We start from the raw sequence: 23,280 nt of genomic DNA on the forward strand, positions 1-23,280 counted from the left end.
TAAAGACACAATTTTTAGTGCATCAAGTTTTGGCGCTGTTGCGATGGGGACCAGCTTTTTACCTTTATTTTTCGGTTCTATATTTAGTCTAAGACCTCTAACTTGCTCTATCCTATTTGTTGCAGCTAATGCTCCAGGTGCATGACCAGTAGACATACTCGGAGAAACGCACAAGGAGAATTAGTTACACTTACCAACCAGGAGCTAGCAAGGTTAGAAAGACAGAACAGACAACAGACAAGGCCAAACAACGCCATCATGGGCGACACCGGCCATCAGGATGATCTCGCTGGTGCAATGCAACTGATGCAACAACAGATGTTTCAGATGCAGCAGGCCATCCAAGCTCAGGAGGATGCTGCTCAATAGGCTGCTCTCGCGCAGCAAGAACAGCAGGCGCAGGCTGCTCCGATTGGGGAGAGAAACCTTCTGCGTAACTTCCCTACTACGCGCTCTGCCATTCTTCCTCCAGACTGCACCAGGAAGGACTTCGAGATCAAGCCTGCTTTGATCAGCCTAGTGCAGAGAAAGGTGTTCTCTGGTCTCTCTACAGAAATTCCAATGGAGCATATTGAGAGTTTCGAAAAAGTCTACAGTTTCACTCGCGCGAATGGTGTTCCACCAGAATACATCAGGTGCATACTATTCCCATTCTCTTTTGATGGAAAAGCTGCACGGTGGTTGAACTCTCTCCCTACCGGCTCTCTCACTTCATGGGAGCAGGTCCGACCAGCATTCCTTAGCCATTTCTCCACTAAGGCGAGAACTGCAGCATTGAGGAACAAGATCACCTCTTTCAGACATAAGCCTTTTTGTGACGCATGGGAGCGTTATAATGACTACCGCAGAGAATGTCCTCACCATGGATTTGATGATGATTACCTTCTGGGCATTTTCTATGATGGAGTAGACTAGAAATACCAAAGTGCTCTAAACTCTTCGAGCAATGGAGACTTCATGACTCAGACCACTGATGGAGCGTTTAAGCTGATTGAGAACATGGCAGCTTTCTCAGCCAATGAGAATCAGGAGAGCGACCGCTCCGAGAAAGTGAACAGTGCTGATGTTGGGGAAAAATTTTCCATGAAGGGATTACTCCAGCTTCCGGGTTCCTGCCCCCAGCAGGTTCCAGATTCCTGCCCCCAGGTTCCGGGTTCCTACCCCTGGGCCTGGGTCCCTGCATCCGGGTCTGGGTCCTACCTCCGGCTTCCAGGCCGAGTGATTTATCCTGCCTTAGGATAAATGGAAATCTTCCTTTAATAAGGTACCAGGTTGGACAAGAAGGAGTCTCCCTAGATCCGAAAAAATGGAAGTATTCCAATACATATGACCTCCCTTAAGAAAAAGGGAAATATTCTATTATCTAAGGATATAATGAATTTTTCCAAATCCTAAGAGGGAGGCACGACCTCCACTATAAATATATGTTTCTAAACCTAAAGAAAAGGGTCCAAGACGTCCAGAACCAGAGCTCCCCAATTCTACAGCCGCCAAGGCAAGGTTTCGCACCTAGAAGACAATCTTCATCTACAAGCTTACAACCGACGAATCCCTGCGGTTACTATCATCCAGATGAAGATATATGCTCACTGCAGCATGTCTACAACTCTCCTTACTGGCTCAGGCCACGATCTCCAGCTCATCAGCAGGGTCCCTCCATGCTCACTGAAGCACCTCGACACATCATGCTCACTGCAGCATATCGACAGGTCCGCCAACTGTTCCGGCCATGTGCCCTCTAGAACAGATGGCTCCTACCCACTACAGAGCTACGTGCTCCCAAGGCTACGTGTCCACTAGGCCATGTGCCCACTAGAGCCCCGTGCTCCCTAGGCTGCGTTCCTCCATTGATCCCTCACTAAAGGGTTTGTAGGCAATCCCCACTGAAGGATGCACCTATAAATCCAAACACCTTCCACACCTAGACGCTCAGGGACCGCCCCTGGTGTTCGGAACCATCAACTACAGATCAGGATGCATCCAAGGACTGATCCTGATAGTTGGAACCATCGATCATAGATCAAGAAGACCCTGCAATCTTCACTATCGGTAGGTGGCCCCCGCCTAACGACCAATCTCCCCAGCTGCTACTAAGGCACCGACGACATATACTGGCCCATACGCATATGGCAGTATCCTAAGAGCAGGATCTCCTAGTTTATCAACTATCGAAGCAGGAGAATACATTCAACGATGCGTCTCCTTCCTCCTATCATTCTGTAGACCTGAGCACGGATCGCTTGTACACAAAAATACCCTAACTGTTTGGCGCTAGAAGGAGGAACATTCATATACTACGTGATAAAGTGATAGGCGGAAGAGACATTACATCTATTCCTGCAAAATCTCTCAACCCCAGCCACCTGGGGGCAAGAAACAACTTCTTCTGCTGGAAACACCTCCCCATGGGAGGGTAGCACCATGCTAACATCAGTAGCAAGATCCAATAAGGGAATTACCTACTAGTTCCTGCTAGTCCCTGCTTGTCCCGGGCCTAAACCACAAGTCAGACCTCTATAGTCTTTGGTTCCTACTGGTCCCAGGCTTAAACCACAAGTCAGACCTCTACAGTCGTTGGTTCCTGCCGGTTCCGGGTCCCAACCTCAAAGCCGACCTCTACAATCTTTGGTTCCTGCTGGTTCTGGGTCTTAACTATATATCAAGCCTCTACAACCTTTGGGCCTGACGTGAGCAGTCATCACCAACATTAATATAAGCGGGTAATCAACCGGCAGCAATATAGCAAGCCCTAGACGCCATCAACGCTTCCAGACAGGAGAAGTCAGAAGAGGAGTTCCCGGAAATACTGTAGGCATACCAGACAACCACTAAGAGGTAACTGGAGAACCACCTTTCTCTTTAGGTTCTAGAATTTAAGTGGTAGTGGAATCCTAAATAAGCCTGATAGATAGGGGGATACAACGCCTTAGAATACTTGTCAAATTCGACTAGAGTTGTTCAGCGAAAGGAACCCTGCCCAAGCGCCGGGAATACTGGTGCTCCGCCTCCTGCAAAAGAGCCAGAGAAAATGCAAACTCTACATCAAGGAGTGCTGGTCTTCACAGCCTCTATTCATTTGGAACAAAGGGGATTAAAAGAAGCCGGAGAACACACGTTCCCGCTACTATTCATTCATAAGAAAAAGCCAACCCTCTGGGTTCCGGGTCCCCGCTTACAGGTTCCGGATCCCAGGTTCCAGATCTTTGGCTGCTCATCTTGCAAGGAGGTCAAATCAAATAACTCCACGAAAAGCAAGCTTTCACCTCCTTACTACCGCTTTTCCTGGCAATATACCCTGATATACCTCTAGAGGAAGCCAAGACCACGTGCCTCTCAAGATTTCTAAGGGAGGACGTGACCAGGAGGAAGGCAGTGGCAAATAAGTTAAGCTTTAACCCAAGGGGCAACACGCATCAACAAATCCCATCAACATGCCCGTGGCAAAGGAGATTCAAGACGAGGAGACGAGTCATCGAATGACATCCAGAAAGCGCTAACCCCTGCGTGAAGCAAGAGAAGAATCACCTCATCCTTGTGATATCCTGCTATTTAAACAACCGATTCCGGCTCCAAACCCAGGTTAATTCCTGCCTATGGACAATTCTGGGTCCAAGATCACATGAGATCATGTCAACCCAAACTCTCCAAGCCCAGGGACGGAGAAGTATTGGTTCTTCACCTGAAAGAACAAAAGCACACAGGGAGTGCCGTCCTTGTGCAAAGAGCAGAAATATTGCTCCATACGACAGAGGTACAAAGGTCATTGGCAAGGCAGACAGAGGAACTCGTCAGCATCCGGGAACCTCCATGTTTCAGAAGGGTCTACCCCAAAACCTTCGGGTTCCAAGAGAATCAGTTCCACGAACTCCGAGTTTCTAGGGACTAAGCCCACAAACCTCCATGTTTCAGGAGGATAAATTCCAGATCCTTCGGACCTCAGGAGGATATTTCCGCAATCGCCAGATTTCGAGAAGATACATCCAAGATGACAAAATAGAAAGACTTGAGACCAGCTAAGAGTACGAGAAACTACAGGACCACGCGTCCCACAAAAGTTTTATTACCACGAAGCTATCATATAGATCTTGAAGGTATTCCGAACGGCTCCACGGAAGCAACGGGTGCAATCTCGACAACAGCCCACATCCAATCAACATCGAGAGTGGTCCATCTCCGGAGGACAGAGTGAGATGTTGTATTAAGTCAATCAAGACTCTGGGTTTGAGACAGCAAAACAAAGATTCACCTTCGGGTGCAATATCTACAGATCCTCCCGTGTTAGAGCATTAATTCCTCCAAACCTCCAGGAAAAATCTACAGGTCCAACATGATCAGAACATGAAGCCCTTGAGAGCCTTATATTCCGGAGAAGAATCGTTAGGGACTACAAGTTCCTACACGATGTACGTCGATACCTCAGGGTAGTACGATGAATAATCGGCCTCCACGCCTCAACCAAGGGTCTCGTTCCTCCTGAAGAAGGAATGAGAAAAATCGCAGGCTTCACTCGATTACTACCTAGTACGAAAGTTCTCCATCCTAGAGTCAGGGTGTAGGTTCTTCAGAAGATCATTCTCCAGCCGATATCCAATCATGGGGCACATAAGCAAGAAGTAAATCGATAATTCGCTTCTGTGCCCCGGTCTTGTGCCATTCGGACCCAAAAAATATGTAGCTATGTGCCACCGAGGTCCTGCGCCAGGAAGACGGATCTCGCTTATCACTTCAATGCGAATCCGAGATCAAGAATTCCTGCTTCCGAGCGGGGCAATAGATCACCTACAATAGATTTCAACAGATACAAGTGATCTTCACCAGCCAAACCTATGAGTCTTGCCGTCCAATCAACATGCAAGGTCAGGAGCCTGAATGTTCCTAGGTCAATTAACCTAAACCAGACACAAGCCTGGGAATATCCATTAGACCCTTGTCTATCTCGGTGAAATTGACTCTCCTCCAGGTTCAAACACGGCCGAGGCCTAAGAAGAACCCAGATAAGGAGATTTCAGAGCGACGTTCTGTTCACGCGAAGCCCAAGGGACCTGCCACCGATAAGCCGATGTTGATGCCCACTGAAGCATCGAATGTTTCTCCATCAGGTCTTGCACCAAGCAGAGAGAACTACTTCAGGCCACGAACCCCATGAATAAGTCTTGACATCCAATGGAATGCAACCAAGGTCCTGAACCTCGCCAGGTCATCTCTAAGCAAGTCTAGCCTGGAAACGTCTACTAGACCCCGATCTATCCGGGGCAAATTTTTTCTCCTCCAGGTTCGAACGCGGTCCAGACCAAAGAAGGATTACTGGAGCGATGTCCTGCCCAGGGGAAACCTGCTGAGAATGAGCAACTCCGGTTGACTTGAGTGCACATGTTATTCCCCGAGTTCGAGGACGAAATCGAGAAATTAGGGGAAACTGGTTGGGAAAAATCATCCACGCCTCAGGCAGGACACCGGCCTCCAGGTTCCTGTTGAGAGAAGCTCCGGCTCTGACCCTTGCATCCATCCCTGCCTCCAGATCAATAAAAGGGATTACAAGATTCTATGATCTTGCGCATAAGTGGAAACCCACACATATGACGCATGGAAAATATTTGACAATCGCAGGAATGGGCCAGCACAAGCCATAGTCGATCGACACCAGTGTGATCCGCCGAAACTCATCAAACTTTCTACCTCGAAATCTCCTTCTTGCAGCTTCTCTTCCTTCACCACTTGCCAAAAATCATCCTCAATGATGGCATTCACGTGGTGTTTCATCACATCATCCCCTACTCCTCTTGTCGAAGCTTCCTACCTCTTAACAACATCTCCTGTCTGCACAACCTGCATCTCCAGCTTCTTCACATGAGTGCTCAAAGTCTCAAACTTTGTGTTCAGGTTGGTGTAGACAGAATCTATCTTCCCATTGAAGTCCACTGTCATTCGCTGCTGTGCCTCAAGAACCCTATCAAGCTTCTCTTCAATCTTTCTCTCTTGAGTAGGCGGCGGTGGCTTCTGGTAGTAGGAACTTCCATAATTCATGTTGTTGTTGTAGCTGTTGTTGTAGGGTTTCTGGTACTGTGAATTTTGGTTGAAATTACTCCTATTTCCATAGGAGTTTTTGTTTCCACCCTGGTTTCCAGAACCTTGGAATCCAGTTCCACTAATGTAGTTCACCTCTTCTTCCTCTGCTCTACCCTCTACAGCTTCTGCATCTTCAACAAAGCTAACCTGCTTCTTGAGAAGCCGGTGAACATTATTCAGCTTTGCCTTCACCTCATCCATCTGATCATTCCCAAGGATGGTGGCAGATCTTTTCCTCTCAAAATCAGTGTTCTTGGTGCTGTTGCTGGATGCTAGGTTTTCAATAACCTTGACTGCCTCCTCTGGACTCCTGGTGTTGAAGTATCCATTGCTGGAAGCATCAAGAGCCATCTGGTACTGCACCGCGATGCCTCTGTAGAAAGTACTAAGCAGTTGCACCTCATTGAATCCATGGTGTGGACAGTCTCTCTGATAGGACTTGAATCTGATCCAAGAGCCCCTGAACGATTCTGCAGGCTCCTGAGTGAATGTAGCAATCTTGCTCCTCAAGTCCTCAGCACGCGCTTCATCAAAGAAATTGCATAAGAATGCATTCTTGATGTCGCTCCAGGATATAAGAGATCCTGGTTGTAACTGCTTGAGCCAATGCAGAGCTTCTCCAGCAAGTGAGTACCTGAAGAGCTTGCATAACAGGTAGTCCTCAGAGACTCCCTCGACTCTAATAGCAGAAATCAGATCCTCGAACCTCTCCAGATGGTCCATAGGATGCTCGTGGGATAATCCATGGTAGGGTAGCTGTCCCACAAGCGTGTAGTACTGCGCTTTCAACTCAAAATCGCTCTCGATAGTGGGAGGACGAATGGATGATCTGTTGGTGTAGTATCGATCTGGACGGTTGTAGTCAGCCAACGTTTTGGGTTGCGCAGCCTCATCCACAGGTAAAGTAGTACCTGTAGCATTAGCATCAGGCTCAGGGATTGCAGCCCCCTGAGCATCTATCCTCTGACCTACTGCATTACGCAGATGACCCTCTTGGTCATGCAGGTCTCCATTGTTATCTCGTACAAGTATCAAACGCGCAACCATCTCTCGCGGCTCTGTATCGATCGATGTCTGGAAAGGAGTATCGATCGATGTCGGATGAAGCATGTTGGTCGACGGAAGGTGAGTGTTGTCGGTCGACAGTGGTGAGCGAATATCGGTCGACGAAACTAGTGTTTAGGTCGACGGTGGTTGAGTAGAATCGAGCGACACACAGGTGTTGTTGTCGGTCGATGAGGAGCGCGCTTCCTTGCGGATCGAACGTTCCAAACTTGCAGGATCTGGTGAGAATAGCAGTTGAGTTTCCTTGTTGCTTCTGGTACTGCTGGGTATGTACCTGAAAATCCAAGAAAAAATTTATGTTAGAAACTTAACAAAAATTAGATAAATAGGCGATCAAAGCTCCCCGGCAACGGCGCCATATTTGATACCACTCAAATTACCCTAAGGAGTGATTTATACTCTCTCAAATAAGAGGTCGAGTTGTAGTACTTAGGGATCGAATTAACAGGGAGCTAGAGAACCTAAGAAATCTAATATGATTTGTTAAGTAAGATGGTTTTAGAGTTTTTAAATATAAATTATAGTTTTATATTGAACAAGTATTTGTTCAATAGCTGGTTTGAGGTTTTGGTGCTTACAAAGGAAATAGTTAGACTTAGGGTTTTTATTCAGGAAAATTGGGATTATAATCCTTCAGATGCCTAATGAGTTGCATCCATGATAATGTAAAACTCAACTACTTGATCAACAAGTCAATCAGCTCTCGCATGTATTGACTTGTCTATTAACTAGATCTATTGATCTCAACTGTCGTATTTTGATCAATAGAAAGTGTCGATCGATAATCCTATAGAGATATCGATCGATACACCTTTTGCTCCGTCGATCAATTAGTCAAGTGTGATATCGATCGACGCGCTCTAGTCAAGCTTTATGCGCGGGTTGAATAATAGCTTACCAAGCTCACTAGATCAGCTCTCGCCTTGCTCATAGCAAGAAACATAGTTCTATTAGAATTTTTTCAGGATGAGAATAAAGCTCTCGCTTTTATCAATCAATCCAACGGTAGGTTCTAGGTAGCTAATCTAGACACAAGCATTAATGAACAATCCTAAAGATGATTATCACAACTCAACGATCTATAGTTGGGGCTAATCCCTCCTAACCTGTTTAAACCCTAAAATCTAACAATGGAACTACTCGGACATGGCTAAGGAATTCATAACAACAATTAAATATATAAACTTCATTAGAATAGTAAATAGATATTAATGGAGTTCCAATCACAAATTATAACTTTGGATCTTCTCTCCAATCTATCAAAATCCTAAAAACCTTTGCTGTGAAAATTATAAAACAAGAAAAGCACACCTTGCATCTAACATGGCGGCAAAGCTTATATAATTAGGGTAAAACTCGTCAAGGGTAATCTTGTAAAATGGTGAAAACTTGGGCTTCAAGTCGGCTGTTACCAAACGGGCTTTCTGCGCGCTTCGCTGTCGATCGATACACAGATGTGAGTATCGATCGATTATTCCTCTCTAATATCGACCGATGGTCGAGCTCGATGGTCATCTCGGGTGCTTGCTCCAAATATCTCCAAAATGCTCCAAAATCATCACTTATCTCCAAAATACTCTCGATCTTATAAATATAATAAATAGACTCTATAATATAATAATTATTAGTAAAAACACCTATAAACTATGGATGAAAATTGGTCAGCCAGCTCGAATCGGAGAATCTTACCCTCCGAGACAAGAACCAAGCCCTTAACGCGGCAAGCAACAAGAAGCGTCAATTCCGGACTCAGGTTCGCCCTAAGCCGACTCTGGAAATACCCAACTCCAGGACAGGCGCGAACCTCCAAAATACGGCGCCGGGAGGAGACGCATCTACGCGAGAAAAGGCCAAGGATGCTCAGACCTACGACGATGAGGACAGCGACTCGGAACCCGAGCCTGATAAGGAAGCATCAGACGGAGCAGCGAGAACGGAGTTTCCTATGATCGCTCACCTTCACCAGATGTTTTCCAATAGGCTCGACGCCATGCAGTCCATGGTAGAGAGACTCCCAGAGGTAGCTCCCCCCATCCGGAAGAGCAACCCCGACTCCTATGCCGATACTCCTTTCACGGATTAGATCACCTTGATCAAGATGCCCAGGAAGTTCTCTTTCCCCAGCATAAAGGCGTACGAGGGCACCACTGATCCGGACAACCACGTCTCCCAATACAGACAAAGGATGCTCGCCGTAGCACTCCCAAAGGGGTCACGCGAAGCTACCATGTGCAAAAGTTTCGGCTCCACCCTGACCGGACCCGCTCTGCAGTGGTATATCAACTTACCCTCCAAGTCCATAGCCTCCTTCGCGGTTCTCAGCGACAAATTCGTGGAGCAATTCGCCAGCCGCAGGGACCTGGAGAAAACCTCCGACAGCCTCTACGAAATCCTCCAGTACCGAGCAGAACCCCTGCAAGGCTACATAGCCCGCCTCAATCAAGAGAAGGTGGCTATCCCCGAATGCAGTATCCCCACTGCTATCTCCACTTTCAAGAGAGGTCTGCTCCCCGACGGAGACCTCTACAAGGAACTGACCAAATATCAGTGCAAAACCATGGAAGACGTCCTATCTCGAGCCTTGGCGCAGGTCAAATGGGAGGAAGGTGTCGCGAGGCGGGCTAAAGCGCAGCAAAAGCCAGATCCCAAGACGATCAGACCAGACCAAAGCGCAGCAAAAACCAGATCACAAGACGATCAGACCAAAATCAAACCCGGGGAATGTACCAGAACCGGCCGATCGAGAAGGCAGAAGGGATGGCAGTGTCCACGTGGCCAGACATCTCTCACCTCTCCGTCTCAAGCCGGAGCTGGTCAATGTTCTGAGGCAGATGGGCCAGCAGGTCAAGTGGCCTCAGAAGATGAAAGCACCCGACTCTTTCCAGAACCCTGGCTTCTGGTGCGACTTCCATCGAGACCAGGGTCAAAAACCGGAGGACTGCGTCGCACTAAAGATCGAGGTCAACGAGCTGCTTAGGAAAGGGCACCTCAGGGAATTCCATCCCGATAAGTCCAAGAGCCATCTAAGCAAGGAGACAACAGGTAAGCCCACTGAAGGTGCTCCCGTCTCGCCACCGCGACAGGACCGAGTGATACATGTCATTTCGGGCGGTTTGGAAATTAGCGGCATAAGCCATCCAGCTGCAAAGAAAAGCAATTGGAACGCCAAGCACGGCCTAGAGGCAGCCAAGCAAAAAAGTCTGCTCCTAGGAACAGACGAGATAAGCTTCACAGCCAAGGAGCTGGAGAAAGTCCTCACTCCGCATCACGACGCCCTGTTTATCTCGCTCACTGTAGTGAACTGAGTGGTAAGAAGGATACTGGTAGATAATGGAAGCTCCGGCAACATCATCTTCCAGGCCGCATAAAAGGACCTAGGGCTGGAGGAAGGCGCTCTGACTCGGAGGGTAACCCCCCTTATAGGGTTCAGCGGCGGAGTCAAACAAAAAGCCGGGGAGATAACCCTCCCCGTATACGCCGAAGGAATCAACATGTCAACCAAGTTCCTCGTGGTTGACTGCGACTCGTCTTACAACATGATTCTAGGACGGCCCTGGATTCACGGAATAGGGCCAGTCCCCTCGACTCTTCACCAAATGGTGAAATTTCCTACACCCTGGGGCATAAAGGCGATCAGAGGAGATCAGGAATATTCCCGCTCCTGCTATCAGACCACTCTGAAGGGAAAGACCAAGGTCTTACAATAATTACAGAACAAACCTCCGGCTCTTCACACCGAGGAACCGGAGGTTGAGGAAATAGACAAGGTGTCATTAACCGAAGGAGATCAGACCCGACATCTCAAGATCGGTTCCAAGCTAACCGAAGGATTGAGAAGAAGACTGGTAGACTTCCTCAGGTCTAACTCCGACTGCTTCGCTTGGTCCCACACAAATATGCCGAGGATCGATCCGGAGATCATCATGCACAAGCTGCAGGTGGATCCCCTACATCAACCCGTCAGACAAAAGAGACGGAAATTTGCCCCCGAGAGAGACGCGATCATCAACGATGAAGTCAAGAGCCTGCTCGGCGCGGGGTTCATTCGTGAGGTGCAGTACCCATAATGTCTAGCTAACGTCGTCGTGGTCAAGAAAAAGATTGGGAAGTGGAGAGTCTGCATCGATTTCACGGACCTCAACAAGTCCTGTCCAAAGGACCCCTTCCCGCTACCTCATATCGACAAGCTGGTGGACGCCACCGCAGGGCACCAGTTGATGAGCTTCATGGACGCGTTCTCCGGCTACAATCAGATACTTATGCATCCGGAAGACCAGGAGAAAACATCCTTCATGACGTCCAAAGGGATCTACTGCTACAAGGTCATGTCCTTCGGCCTAAAGAACGCAGGATCGACCTATCAACAGCTGGTCAACATGATGTTCGCATACCAAATCCGGAGAACCATGGAGGTCTACATCGATGACATGCTGGTCAAATCCCTGGAAGCGGAAGAACACATATCTCACCTGCAGCAAGCCTTCTCCACCCTTAGGAAATATAACATGAAGCTCAACCCGGCTAAATGCTCATTTGGGGTCAGTTCTTGCAAATTCCTCTGGTACATCGTAACCCACCGGGGCATCGAGGCCAACCCGGAGAAAATCAGGGCCTTTCACTCAATCCCTTCCCCGAAGAACGTCAATGAGGTTCAAAAGCTAACGGGAAGGATGGCAGCCTTGAGCAGGTTCATCTCCAGACTCTCGGACAAATCTCACGCCTTTTTTGGAACTCTCAAGAATCCGAAGGATTTCCAGTGGATGGGAGAATGTGAATCCGCTCTCCAAGAGCTAAAATCGTATCTCACCACTCCTCTCTCCTGTCCAAGCCACTACTCGGTGAAGTCCTGCTGCTATATCTAGCGGTCTCCGAACACGCCGTGAGTGCCGTCTTAGTTCACGAGGAGGAAAACAAGCAGCTACCAATCTATTACGTAAGCAAGGCTCTCCTAGACGCGGAGACCCGCTATAGCCACCTAGAAAAGCTGGCCTTAGCCCTGATAGTCGCCGCTCGCAAGCTCCGACCCTACTTCCAGGCTCATCCAATCGTGGTTGTTATCTCCTTCCCTGTAAAGTTGGTCCTCCATAAACCAGAAGTCTCCGGACGCCTAGCCAAATGGGACGTGGAACTAGGGGAGTACGATGTAATATTTCGACCTGCCACGGCTATAAAGTCACAGGTCCTAGCAGACTTCGTGGTTGAATTCTCCCCTGCCTTGCTCCCAGCTCTGGAGCAGGAGGTACGCCTCCGAGGGAGAATGGATCCTACACGTTGATGGATCCAGCAACATCAGAGGAGCTGGAGTAGGGATAGTGCTTACCTCGCCAACAGGGAACACAGCCTCAAGGGCAGTGAGATGCAACTTCAAAGCAACCAACAACGAAAGCGAGTATGAGGCCCTAATCGCAGGCCTAAACCTCGCCCATCAAATGGGGGCAGAGAACATCCAGGTCTTCGGCGACTCCCAGCTGATAATCAACCAGGTACAAGAGGAGTACCACTACAGAAAATGTGGGTATTAATAGCATCGTAGCATAGCGTTTTTGGCATTTCTGCTATTGTATACCAACACTGGCCTTTATAATAGCGTTTATAAAATTTAAAAGCTATGTTTGTAATCGCGGGAAAACAGAATAATTCAGCCGCGTTAATTTGGTAAGTGGAGGCGCCTTACCATTGCAAATCAAAAAATAAATGATATCGTATATGAAAAAATATATTAAAAAGTACTTAAGTTAAAATAGAAACTCTTTTCTCTTCACTCTCTTCACTCTCTTCACATTCCACTAGAATGGAAACCCTTTGTTCTTCATAGTTTCGAAGAAAATCCCGAGAGTTCTCTCGAATCGAAGCTTCAATTGGTATGAGTCTCGATTTGATTCTGAGTTTAGATTAGAAATTTCCTCCATGATTTTGATTGGTATCTCTTCGATTTGATTCTATGTTTGTGTGAACATGCATGTCGATTGGTATCTCTTCGATTCGAATCTCTTTTGATTTTAGGTTTCGATTTTGATTGTGGGTTTCGATTTTGATTCATGTGAAAGTTTGTGATTTTGCCGATTTTGATTTTGGGTTTCTATTCTTAGTTTCTGTTAACACATGCATGTCCAAGTTTGTGATGTTCGGTTTAGATTGTGATTTTGATTTTGGGTTTTGATTTTACTTTGATCGAATTTGTTCTTTGTTTATCAGTTTCAGAAATGGCAAAGACAAAAGGAGGAGGACAAGTTGGTTCTTGTCGGAGTAGACGTAATCAAGGCTTGAAGGTAGTAGATCCAACTCCACAATTTGCTTCTGCAACAACACTAAAAGTGAAGAAAAGAACAACAAAGAAAACGACTTCCCAAAAAAAGAATTTAGTTCTAACGCCAACGAGAAGAAGTAGTAGAATCAAGAAAGTGGCTGCTCAAGATGATGAGGTAGAAGATGTAACTCTTGATGAAGATGATGAGGTAGAAGATGTAACACCTGCTCAAGATGATGAGGTAGAAGATGAGGCTGATCAGGCTGAGAAGGCAATGTCTGAAGATGATAAAGACGATGCTGGGATAGAAGGAGAGGATGAAGAAGATGGAGTACTCAATGAGAAAGAGAATGAAGAAGAAGCGGCCAATATGGAAGATGATGGAGTTCTCAATGAGAAAGGGAAGGAAGAAGAAGCTCTCGATATGGAAGAAGATGGAGTTAGCAATGAGAAAGGGAACAAAGAAGAAGGTCTCAATATGGAAGAAGATGGAGTTAGCAATGCTCAAGATGATGAGATTCCTAGTACTGAAGGAGTTGAGCTAGCAGGGGATGAAGTGAAAGAAACAAATAAAAGAGGACCAATAAAGATGCGCAGAGTGGCTGAAAATCCCAATGAAAAGATTATGGTCACATTCAATGACTTTGGTGATCATATTGGACCTGGTTCAGTAACACTATCGTCTTTTCTTGATCCTCTTGTGAGGGAACATGTTCCGGTTACACTTGCTGATTGGAGAAATCTTGATGCAGCGACTAAAGCAACAATGTGGGAAGAAATTCAGGTTTGTATATATATATTTATGTGTTTTGTTGAACCGCAAATTGAAATTAAAACATGTTTGACCTTTGCTTATTGTGATGCAGGGGAGGTTTAACTTGCAAGAAGAGTGGCAGAAAGCTGTTATTTTCAAGAAGCTGGAAAATTTGTGGAGGGCTGGGAAGTCGAGGCTAGTGTCACAAGTACGTGCTGCGAAGACTGCAGCTGAGAGAATAGATTTAAAACCGAGCAACATCCCATCCATTCAAGTGTGGAACTCTTGGGATAAGAGCAAAACTACCAAAACTTTCACGGTGAGTTATCTACGACTAAGTAACTTTCATCCTTAAAGGTCATGTCTTATAGATTTAATCACTGTCATATTTATATTGTAGGAAGTGAGTAACAAGTACAGAGAGATGAGAAGAAATCAGATTCCTCACACCACCAGCCGCAAAGGAATGCTTCGTTTGGCTGAAGATATGGTAAAAGAGTAGTCAAACATCTATATATTGTACAGCTTGTTAGATTAAAGTTGTACTGAGATATGTCTGTTTTTATATAGAAAAAAAAAGAGTAAAGACCCAAGTAAGGTGAGTAGGAGTAAGGTATGGATTGCGGGACACACTCATGCTGATGGTAGACCTGTGAAGCCCCAGTTTGCTGAGACTATTGTAAGAATTATTGAAGTTGTATATTGTGCATAATTAATAGATTATGTCAATGAATTATTTTGTGTTTAAATGAATGTATCAGGAACAAATACAATCACTTGATAGTCAGATGGACTCAACATCAGTTGCTGATAACATAAGGGAAGATGCTGTGAGCAAAGTTTTGGGAAAAGACAAACCTGTACGAGTAAGGGGGTTTGGTAGAGGGATTACGGCTACTAAGCTAGCATTTCTGCAATTTAGAGACGGAAAGATTGCAGAAATGAAAAGTGAGATTGAAGAGTTAAAGGGCATAGTGCGAGACTTAGCTGGGAAGAAGGTAATCCTTTTCATTACATTTAGTCAATTAGTTTTAAGACATTTACGATTTCCTTTGCCTTCTCTCAGAAAAGTAATGGTGATGCTGAAACATCTGAGAGTATTGGTGGATTCAAAGAAGGAGTCAGAGTACAAATACTGGATTGTATTGAATCAGAAGATGTTGTTGTTGGTGAAGGAGAATTCTGCTCTGCTGAACCGAAGTACAAAATTGGTCGTATACCAATTGGTCCTAATGCAGTGGCTCTCGTTGTTAAGTCTGCACTATGCTCAATAGCTTCACTCTGGAGGCCTACGACGGATGTGTTAACTCTTGATGAAGCTGTGAGATACAAAATATCTTGGCCAATGGATAAAGTTATTTTGGATAGGGATCCAAACTTTTCTGAAGATATATCCATGGTAAAAATTCAAATCTTGTTTTCTTCTTACAACAATTGTGTTATCTCTAATCATTACCTTCTTACATTTTAGCAAACCAAGGAAGGTGAATCTCGAAGATGCAAGATATATGATTGGACCAATGACGAGGATGAGGTTATTGCTGAAGGTCTCGTGTGCTCATCTAAATCCAAAGAGATGGTTAACAATATACCTCTAGGTCCCAATGCTGTTAGTATCGAAGTTGTGAAGGTGTTCAATGATCAAGCATATTTGTGGAGGCCAACCGCTGATATGTTCTTGATTGGTGATGCACTTAGCGAGAAAATAGCATGGCCAGTCCTAAAGGTTGAAGTCATGCCTACAACCGCTACAGAAGCAACACCTACTAAAACTGCAGGCAAGAAAATAGCATCACCTTCGAAACCAGCCAAGAAAAAAGCAGTGGTATGTTATTGACATGAAGTTATTTTATTTGTTTGTCTGATGATTGATGTTGAGCCTTTAATTGATGTTGGAACTTGCTTCTGTCATCTTGTTTGAGTTGTAGAGTCCAGGCAGCACTAGTTCGACCAGAAGTCCAAAGCAGAAGTGTATTCTCTTGGATTGCAACAACTCTGGACGTAAGGTAGCTGAAGGAAGAGTAGCTTCAACGGATCCGGATGAGTTGTGCCACTTTGTACCACTAGGTCCAAATGCAAACAAGGTGTGGATTGATGTGGCTAAGATCGGTAATGCAAATGTCTGGAGGCCAACCGCTGAGATTGAATACATGTCTGATGCAATAGGTTCGGTTGTGGCATGACCAGATGAGAAAATTAAGTTCGTCTAAGACTTGTCATCTGAAACAGTTTTCAAGTTGTTATGTCGGTTATGTATTTCTAGTGTGTGATAGAATGTTTAAGTACTTATATGCTCGGTTAAATCATGTGTAATATTATGTTATGGTTAACAAACAAAAACAAATATTATGTGTAATATTATGATCCCTATACCCTAAAGTGCATAATTTTACATTGAACCATAAGCTTTAAAAATTAAACCAATAAACTATAAGACCAAAAATTAAAACCCTATACCCTAAAGTGAAAACCCTAAACCCTAAAGTACAAACGTATACCCTATACCCTAATTGTTCTTGATTTCACAATTTTGGTCATTATAAAAATGATATTGTAATCTTAATTTCATAAGACTCATTAGTTATAAATTTTATAAACACTCATTTGTTCAAACCCTATACCCTAAAGCCTTTGTACATACAAATAAGTAGCAGTGTTTATGAACATATGAGTTAGATTGTTCAATTTTATAAAAGTTCATATAAAAAATTTAAATTTTATAAGAAATAATTTTTAAAAAATTCGAATACTAATATTTTATTTTTTAAGATTTAATTTATATTTTTTTTTGCTTAATATCCTATTTTATATGTTAATTTTCAGATTTCAAATGAAATTAATACCCTAAGCCAATGAGGAGTAACCTCCTAGATTGCAGACGTGGCGAGTCATATGCCGATGGATGTGTCTCGCCAACTTAGATCTCAGCCATTATTTTTTATTGCACACGGATTAATCCTATACCCTTGATTCGTCTTGGTAACTTTGATCTGAGCCGTTCTTTTCTGAGCCAATGAGGAGCAACCACTAAGATTGCACTTTTATTAATCCTACACCGTTCGTTTTATCTCCATAACTTTGATCACAACCGTTCATTTTTTCTGTCTCTGTTTGCATTGGAAAATTTCAGAACACAACATCTCGTGTTATGTCTCGCAAGCTTTGATTTGAACAAACCCTAAAGAAAGCAAATGAATCTCTCGAGCTAAAATCGCACCAGCCGTTCCTGTATTCGCCGATTGAAAGAAAGCAAATGGATAAGACGTGGATTTGGCTTCCAAGGTATAACCTAAAATCTCTCGAGCTCACTTGTACTCGCCGATTGAAAGAAAGCTAACTTCTTTTGTCTGATTCTTGTAGGAATAGTCACGAGTACTCAGAAGGAGCAACTAATTTCCTGAATTTGTCAGCAAGAAGATTGGGAAGTCTGTCTGAAATGCTATGCCGTTGTAGAGACTGCCGCAATCTGAGCCATCACTCACTGGATAAAATTGTGGAGCATTTGGTGATTAGGGGTATGGATAAGAAGTATAAGAGTTCTTGTTGGAGTATTCATGGTCAAAATAAATATTCTGCAGAAGACATTGTTGTTCAATATGAAACAGAGGCATTTGATTTGTTTAAGACGACATTCTCCATGGATGAAGGTGGTCCAAATCAGAGAACTGACAATGGGGTAGAGACAAATGAAGATGATGAAGCACTAGAGGAAACTGAGTTTAGAAAAAAGCTAAGCGACGCTCAAACACCATTGTACTCGGATTGTATCAAACACACGAAGGTTTTAGCTATCATGGGACTTTACAGATTCAAGGTTAAAAGTGGTGTGTCGGAGAACTACTTTGATCAGCTGTTGGTTTTACTTGAGGATTTGCTACCTGAAGCCAATGTCCTTCCCAAGAGTTTAGCTGCAATCAAGAAATTTCTGAAGATCTTTGGGTTCGGCTACGACAATATTCATGCTTGCAAGAATGATTGCATACTGTATAGGAAGGAGTATGAGAACCTAGAAAGCTGTCCAAGATGCAAAGTTTCAAGATGGAAAATGGATAAGCACAATAATGAGATAAAGGTCGGGATTCCGGCAAAGGTCCTTAGATATTTTCCAATCAAGGACAGATTTAGGAGGATGTTTAGATCAAAAAGGATGGCTGAAGATCTGCGTCGGCACTATACCAATGCCGCTGAAGATGGTACAATGCGACACCCCGTTGATTCTATCTCTTGGGCACAAGTGAATGATAAATGGCCAGACTTTGCTGCTGATCCAAGGAATCTTCGACTTGGGATTTCTACAGATGGGATGAACCCTTTCTCCATGCAAAACACCAATCACAGCACATGTCCAGTGTTGTTAGTGAACTATAACACGCCTCCAACCATGTGTATCAAGGCTGAGAATATAATGTTTACATTGTTGATCCCTGGTACAACAGCTCCGTGTAATAACATAGATGTTTACCTAGCACCACTGATAGACGATCTAAAATATTTGTGGGCTGAGGGTATTGAAGTGTACGACTCATTTGCGAAGGAGTATTTCAAACTCAGAGCCTTGCTGCTTTGGAGTATCAGTGACTATCCAGCCTTAGGAACACTGTCTGGATGTAAAGTAAAGGGGAAACAAGCCTGCAATGTATGTGGAAAGGATACACCTGCAAGGTGGCTTAAGTTTAGCCGCAAGTTTGTCTACATGGGAAACAGAAAGAGACTATCGCCTGGCCATCGTTACAGATATAAAAAAGCTTGGTTTGACAACACTGTGGAGGAAGGGAATGCAAATAGGATACAAACTGGCGATGAGATATATGAGACACTACAAGCTTTTAAGAATGATTTGGTAGACCTCTAGACAAGGAAAAAAAAGGAAAATACCAGAGTTGGAAGATGATGAGAGGGTTCAAGAAGAAGAGTGTGAAGAATCAAATGAACTATGGCGGTGGAAGAAGAGATCAATATTCTTTGAACTACCTTACTGGAATGTAAAGTATAGTAATTAACTGACCTATATTATGTGATTGTTGTATATGAATATGCCTAACAGTTTCTTGTTTAATGTGTTAGGAGTTGCCTGTTCGTCACAATATTGATGTTATGCACGTAGAAAAGAATGTGTCGGATGCTATATTGTCTCTCTTGATGCAAAGTGCGAAGTCAAAAGATGGGTTGAAATCAAGAAAAGACTTAGAAGATATTGGAATCAGAAAGCACTTGCACACAGAGGTGAGGGGAAATAAAACATACTTACCTCCAGCTGCCTACTGGTTATCGAAGAAAGAGAAGACCATTTTCTGCCAAAGGTTAGCTAAGTCTAGAGGTCCTGATGGTTATTGTGGCAATATTGCGAATAGTGTTTCAGTTAACCCTCCAAATATTGGTAGTTTAAAGTCGCATGGTCATCATGTCCTAGTACAGAACTTGTTACCAGCTGCATTAAGAGGGTTGTTACATAGGGGTCCTAGGATAGCCATAAATAGATTATGCAGTTACTTCAACAGGTTGTGTCAGCGCATCATTGACCCGGAGAAACTTATATCCATGGAGACAGAGTTTGTGGAAACAATGTGTCAACTGGAGACCTTCTTCCCTCCAGCCCTTTTTGATATCATGTTCCACTTTCCAATACATCTATCAAAAGAGGCACGCTTGGGAGGACCAATATACTTCCGCTGGATGTATCCCTTCGAAAGGTTTGATGTACTCATTTGCTTCAATATATGTATTTCCCGCAATGATGTTTGACTAATTCATATTTCCTGACTGAGTTATAGATACATGAAAACACTAAAGGCTTTTGTTAAGAATTATGCAAGGCCAGAAGCATGTATGGTTGAGGCGTATTTAGCTGGAGAATGCGTTGCATTTTGTTTAAAGTTCCTTAAAGATTCAGTACCAGTTCAAGAAGCAGTTAATCATATTGAAGATGTTGAGGCTGGCAGAATGGTGGTTGAAGGCCGACCTCTGCAAAAGGGTATAGAGGTTGCCCTTCCAGATAAAGACAGAGACATTGCACATCGCTATGTGCTAATGAACATGGCATCTTTGGATCCCTTTCTTGAGTAAGTTATTCTCTATGTTTCATCTACTAGTTTTACTTATAATTTCATTTTCATATACTGTTGTTTAATTTAAAATCAGGATGCATTTGGAAGAGTTACAAGCTAAGGATGCTCGATTTGCTAGAAATGAAACTTTGTTATGGAAAAATCATACTGAGCACTTTGCAGAATGGCTTAAAAATAAGGTTTCCAACTCCATCTTCATTTCTTGATTATTATTGTAAATACTGGTTAGCTTGTATTTTGATGACTGGTTAGCTTGTATCTTGATGACTGGTTAGCTTGTAGCTTGATGAACCTGTCTGGATTTTAGTATTTTGATGATTGGTTAGCTTGTAGATTGATTAGTGGTTTCGTGGTACATATAATCATGTTTTGATTATCATTTTACTACCTCTGGCTTGATGATCATGTTCTGATTTCCTGCGGCAGATTCATTCAGACTCAACAGATAGTCATTCTAAGGAGATAAGTGTTTAAGGTGAGTTTGGTCTCAGGTGAAGTAAACAATACTAAAAATGGGTCAAACAGAGGGGTTTATTAGATTTCGAGATGAGGTTACAAAGGTGGAGAAAGTAATGGCAAGCCGGAGCTCGTGAGAGCTTAAACCGGAAAAGTACAAATAGCAGAGAGATGATTGTACGGACAATAAACCCTAATCTCGCCGCTAAGTTTGTGTAGCCAAGTGTCGATCCCTTTTCTCCTTTGCTTTCCTCTCCTTTTATAGTCTTTATCTAATCGACTTAACCTAATTCATTTTTAATTGATTGGGCCTTGTCGGCCTTTCGGGCCTGGCTAGTGAATGCTCGTCCCGAGTTGCTAAGTCGATCATGCTCTGTCTGCTCTCTGTTCGACTAAAAGCAGTCTATAGTCGAGTCGAAACTCCGAATATCGGCTTCCGAGCCGACGACTATTCGGCTTATCGGATTGGGCCTTTTGTTCGATGGGCTTTGTGGATGGGTTCAATCTATCCCCAACAATAAGGTGGTTGGCATTTGGACCAAGAAATGTTGCTTTAGCACATAAAGGATTCATCATTAATGGGCAACGGTTTCATACTGATGCGGTCAAGCTGAGGACACAAAACAGTGGAGTAACTTATGAATCCTTTAGCATGTGTAGATCAAGTGCACGAGATATGAGACAGGTCGCTGATATGCTTACATACTATGGAGTGATGAGGACACAAAACAGTGGAGTAACTTATGAATCCTTTAGCATGTGTAGATCAAGTGCACGAGATATGAGACAGGTCGCTGATATGCTTACATACTATGGAGTGATAAAGGAGATTTTACTCATCGACTATCACATGTTCAAAGTGCCACTGTTTAGATGCAACTGAGCAAACACAGGGAATGGTGTGAAGGAGGAAGATGGCTTCTGTGGGAACCAAAATTTGCACTGTCGATTTCCGTTTAAATAAGGAAACTAGGAAAACCCTAATTTTCCAGAGGTCCCGGATATCTGCTAATACCACACGCCAAGCAATCAGAACACGAAACGAGAACAGTAATAAAATAAGAAATCGAAAAAGAGAGCAAGATAGTTCTTATTCCGAATCTGCGTTTGAGCATTTACAACAAGGTAAGTGCCTGGGGTACGAGAGCTGTCGGCGAGATTCCTAGTTCTAAAACCCTAAGACGGCAAAAACCTAATTGAGTCGCAGCTCGAATAACAAAAATGGAAAAATTGCCTAAAATCGCTCTAAGTGCTAAGTTTGTTGTCAAAAGTCCTCTCCCTTGCCTCTCGCCTAGGACTCCTTATATACTGGTTCCAAGGTCGGTTTACGCTTTTCCTCTTCTGTCCTTAAGCCGCCATAGCATAAAAATGGAGATATTCCATTTTTTTCGATCTTCGTAATTATCTTCAAAATTTCGTATTTATCCGCGGAAACTTGACATTTATCTTTCCTTGCGAACCAAGCGTAAACCGTCATGTGGCTTACGGGCTGTTGGTTAAGAAATCGTAAGTTGGGCCTCGAGTCATGTCTTAGGTCCCTTTGGGCCGTCTTCCGACTTGAAGCGTTTATTACGGCTTCTTTCGATAAAGGATGAACTTTCCGCGGTTTTTACGGTAAAGTTTGATTGATAACTTAGAAACGGTGGGAAATGTGAAATGGGTTCGCTATGGTCTTTGGGAGATAGCATCGAAGGGTAGACGAGAATGCATGGACTAATGTCGTATCGAGGTTTCGGAAGAGCTCGGTCGCTACGTAGCGACCGAGCGAGCGCTTGGTCGCTACGTAGCGACCGAGCGGAATGGACGTTCGGTCGCTACGTAGCGACTGAGCCTTGGCTCGAACTCGGTCGCTACGTAGCGACCGAGCGGAGCACGTGTTTGGTCGCTGCGTAACGATCCTTTTCGGGCTCTTGTCCGATGACTTGCGTTTCCTCCGCAAAGCTTTTCATAAAGAAGAATCTATTTCGAAAAAGTATTTGCCGAAGAAGTTTTCTACGTTTTTCTTCTTCGGGGATTTGGACGTTAACTTCGTCATAACCGTTTTCGACCCCAACAGCTTCACTCTTGTTAACCTTCATATGAACCAAGCAGCCTATTTGAAAGATCCATTCATTCTACCTTCTCAAGCGAAACAGGTTTTCTACTCTAGGGAGGATGATCATTCAAATTGGTATGTTGTTATGAGAGCACCACCTAGACGTTATCATGAGTTGGAAACAGAAGAGGATTTAGGTGGTACACCTTTGCCTGTCCAAGAAGTTGATGATATGGGTGATGAAGCTTCAGATGATGATAGTGTTTATGTTAGGGATGAGTGTGAAGGTTTATTAGTGGTAGATTGATAGGTTGTATGTTTGTGTGATGGTTTGTATGAATGTGATAATGCTGTGTTATGGGTTTTAAAATAATTATATAGTTTTTTGGATTTTTTAATAATTTAAATTCTTTTTATTACAAATTTTCTAATTAATTATAACAAAAAATCAATTCATAATTATTATTAATAAATTTTCAGATAATTTAAAACTAATTAATAACACGAAACATTTGCTATCTTTGTCATTGGAAAAATCAAATTATTAGGTTTTAATAACATTTGTACAACGTTATTATAAATATTAACAATT

General features: G+C 43.8%; 2 protein-coding genes and 1 pseudogene across 2 annotated transcripts; 2 read left to right on the forward strand and 1 right to left on the reverse strand.

Annotated features, from left to right (window-relative positions):
- Positions 1-771: 771 nt before the first annotated feature.
- LOC125590917 lies at positions 772-869 on the reverse strand (annotated as a pseudogene).
- An 8,360-nt stretch (positions 870-9,229) lies between these two features.
- On the forward strand, positions 9,230-10,436 carry LOC106392526. Its single transcript, XM_048763901.1, has 2 exons — positions 9,230-9,678; positions 9,722-10,436. Exons 1-2 carry the CDS (start codon positions 9,230-9,232, stop codon positions 10,434-10,436), a joined length of 1,164 nt encoding a protein of 387 aa, XP_048619858.1.
- A 6,949-nt stretch (positions 10,437-17,385) lies between these two features.
- Positions 17,386-22,995, forward strand: LOC106392524. Its single transcript, XM_013833332.1, has 5 exons — positions 17,386-17,414; positions 17,493-18,972; positions 19,197-19,822; positions 19,904-20,191; positions 22,710-22,995. The coding sequence occupies exons 1-5, from the start codon at positions 17,386-17,388 to the stop codon at positions 22,993-22,995; spliced, it is 2,709 nt and encodes a 902-aa protein (XP_013688786.1).
- The last annotated feature ends 285 nt before the right edge of the window (positions 22,996-23,280 follow it).

This window comes from Brassica napus, chromosome C7, assembly GCF_020379485.1.
Source record: "Brassica napus cultivar Da-Ae chromosome C7, Da-Ae, whole genome shotgun sequence".
NCBI classification, from domain to species: Eukaryota; Viridiplantae; Streptophyta; class Magnoliopsida; order Brassicales; family Brassicaceae; genus Brassica; species Brassica napus.

Coding starts and splice junctions, on each gene's coding strand:
- LOC106392526 (XM_048763901.1), top strand. CDS start 9,230: ATGCCCAGGAAGTTCTCTTTCCCCAGCATAAAGGCGTACGAGGGCACC. Junction 9,679..9,721: donor AAGGAACTGACCAAATATCA/GTGCAAAACCAT, acceptor GCCTTGGCGCAG/GTCAAATGGGAGGAAGGTGT.
- LOC106392524 (XM_013833332.1), top strand. CDS start 17,386: ATGGATAAGACGTGGATTTGGCTTCCAAG. Junction 18,973..19,196: donor AAGCTTTTAAGAATGATTTG/GTAGACCTCTAG, acceptor TTAATGTGTTAG/GAGTTGCCTGTTCGTCACAA. Junction 19,823..19,903: donor TGGATGTATCCCTTCGAAAG/GTTTGATGTACT, acceptor ACTGAGTTATAG/ATACATGAAAACACTAAAGG.